Here is a 2,749-nt window from a genome sequence, read left to right as displayed (position 1 = left end):
TCTTTGGCTGTCTTAGAACTCAGTGTATACATCACACTGATGGCCGACTCAATGTGTAACTTCTGCCTATGTCTCTTGACTGCATTGTTAAAGGCATAAGCCAATAGACCCAACATGCTCATTAATTTTTATATATAGTAACTGTGAAAATACAATTTCTTTGGTGTGTGCTTAACACTATTGTTCTTGTAGAGCTTGTCTCTCTATATGTATAATTGAATGTTCTTTTAAAAGGTTACATCCTATTCAAAGGGCTGAGAAATGACAGGGGTGACTGGGCTGGAAAGATGGCTCAGCTCTTAAGAACACTGTTCTTGCAGATGTCCTGAATTTAATTCCCAGCAACCACATGGTGGCTCACAAGCACCTGTAATAGGGATCCGGTGCCCTCTTCTTGGGTGTCTGAAGACAGCAACAGTGTACTCACATATATGAAATACATAACTCTTAAAAAAATAAAAAAGAAATGACAGGGGCGAACATTATTATTAAGTTTCCTTCTGATATGACTTGGTAGTTACAGTGGAACTTGGGAGTGAGTAAATAAGTGGGACAGGCCCCAGAATTATATGAACACATTGCCTAGGACTAATAGATGAGTGATGTTGTTTCTGTAGTTCTTTCTTTTGTACACATTTATGGGATACTCTAGAATGCAGTGACTTATGAGGATGTGAATGTTAACTTCACTCAAGAGGAGTGGGTTCTACTGGATCCTTCTCAGAAGAAGCTCTACAAAGATGTCATGCTGGAGACCTGCAGGAACCTCAGTGCTATAGGTAAATTTGTGAATTCCCTTTCCTGATTTACAATTCAAGGAAACAGTTTTTTCTTTTGATGCACTTATGTAGTTTCAATTAAAATGAAGGAAGGATTTGGTGACTAAATCATGCGTGACTATAAGCTTCACTGAAGATATCAACTTACATTTTGCTAAATTTCAAGGCATACATTTTCTGTTTTAGGCTTTAATTGGGAAGCCCAAAATATTGAAGAATATTNTCAAAGTTCTAGAAGATACAGAAGGTAATTTTCATGTGCAAACTCATACAAATCTGCCTCTAAAGATATGGTAATGTGTGCTCAAAATTGTTCAGAAAAGGAACAGTGTAAATTAATATAGCTGTAAGTGTCTTGATGATTGTTACATTCCAACAAAACCATCATCTTTAATGTCCTGTATGTGATTTTGTGTAAGGACTTTCTTTATGAAAGAGGACAAGGAAGCAATGCCTTAGTGTATATCCCCATTTGAAACATAGCCCTATTAGCGCTATCCAGTACAACTGGCAGTCTGTTTCTATTTATTTTGGAAAAGCTGCACAAACTGAAGAGTTGATAAATATATGTCCAAAAGCTTCTATGAAGCAAGTAGTCTATATTTAAGCTGGTTGTCCTCACTTATTACCAGTGTTGGTGCTAAGTTTAGTTGGAAGGGCAGCATTTGGGGGGTAAGTAGGAGGTTTTGCAGTAACCTTAATCCGTATTTCACATGTCTATGAGAACAATGAGTCAAAACTCGTGAATGCAAAGTTCAACATTTTATTTATTGGTCTTCCTTTCATAAGTATATAACATTTTATAATGGATACACACCATGTATACTGAACAGATATTCCAAAAAACTATGTCTGTCTTTCCCTCTCTCGCTTTCCCTCTCTCTCCTATATCTATTAGAAGATATTTAGTGGGTTGCAGTTATAGGGTAGACTTTTTGAACATAATACAAGTTAACAGTTAATTACATTTCCAAGTTCGTTGGCAATGCATCAGCAGCCTCATTCTGGAGAAAATTCTTTTGAGTACTAGGGATGCTCCTATTTCTCCTGGTTCACTTTGCAAATGTAGTATGACCCACAGTATAGTAAAAGTTGGAATACACTTAGTGCGTTAAAGCTCTGAATTCCTCCACTTTTCTTCAACTATGGAAACAAACTTATAGAAAAAGAATATGTGAATCTGAACCTTGTAGTAAATGTTCATACCTTCTCAGGTGTCTCTGACCATGAAAAACAACCCGTAATGAAGGGGAACAGCATGAATGTAAGAAAAGTGATAAAAGGTCTGATGCCTCTTTATATTTAGACAAATAGTAACATTAAGTCCTAGAGATGAAAGTATTCTGGGACTTCAGAGATGGCTCAGCAGTTAAGAGCACCAACTAACCTTCTGAAGGTCCTGAGTTAAAATCTCAGCACCACATGATGGCTCAAAACCATCCTTAATGAGATGTGACTCCCTCTTCTGGAGTGTCAGAAGACAGGACAGCTACAGTGTACTTACATATAATAAGTAAACAAACTAACAAACAGAAAAACATGAAGAAAGTATTCATCCGTGGGGCAAAGCTTTCACATGTGCCAATTCTCTTCTCAGGCATGAAAGGAGTCAGAGTACAGAGAAACCCTCTGAATATAATCAATGTGGCAAAGCATTTGCAATGGCCAGTCATCTTAAAGTACATGATAGAATTCATCCTGGAGAGAAACCCTACAAATGTAATCAATGTGATAAAGCTTTTTCCCGATCCAGTCATCTCCAACGACATAGAAGAACACATACTGGAGAAAAACCCTTCAAATGTAATGAATGTGATAAAGCCTTTTCCTATAAATCTAGTCTTCAAAGACATATAAGAATACATTCTGGAAAAGAACCCTACAAATGTAATGAATGTGATAAAGCCTTTTCTTATAAATGTAATCTTCAAACACATATAAGAATACATTCTGGAGAAAAACCCTACAAA

At 36.6% G+C, this 2,749-nt stretch overlaps 1 protein-coding gene across 1 annotated transcript; it reads left to right on the top strand.

Annotated features, from left to right (window-relative positions):
• Positions 1-656: 656 nt before the first annotated feature.
• Positions 657-2,749, top strand: LOC110315207 (zinc finger protein 431-like; the record flags this gene model as incomplete). The annotated part of the gene is made up of 3 exons (XM_021189322.2): positions 657-779; positions 966-1,026; positions 2,377-2,749. Coding segments are annotated over exons 1-3 (468 nt in total), but the record flags the coding sequence as incomplete, so codon positions are not given.

The sequence above is a fragment of the Mus pahari genome, unplaced genomic scaffold (assembly GCF_900095145.1).
Source record: "Mus pahari unplaced genomic scaffold, PAHARI_EIJ_v1.1 scaffold_10763_1, whole genome shotgun sequence".
NCBI classification, from domain to species: domain Eukaryota; kingdom Metazoa; phylum Chordata; class Mammalia; order Rodentia; family Muridae; genus Mus; species Mus pahari.
Note: the sequence above shows the minus strand (reverse complement) of the source record. Positions and strands in the feature narration are given on the sequence as shown.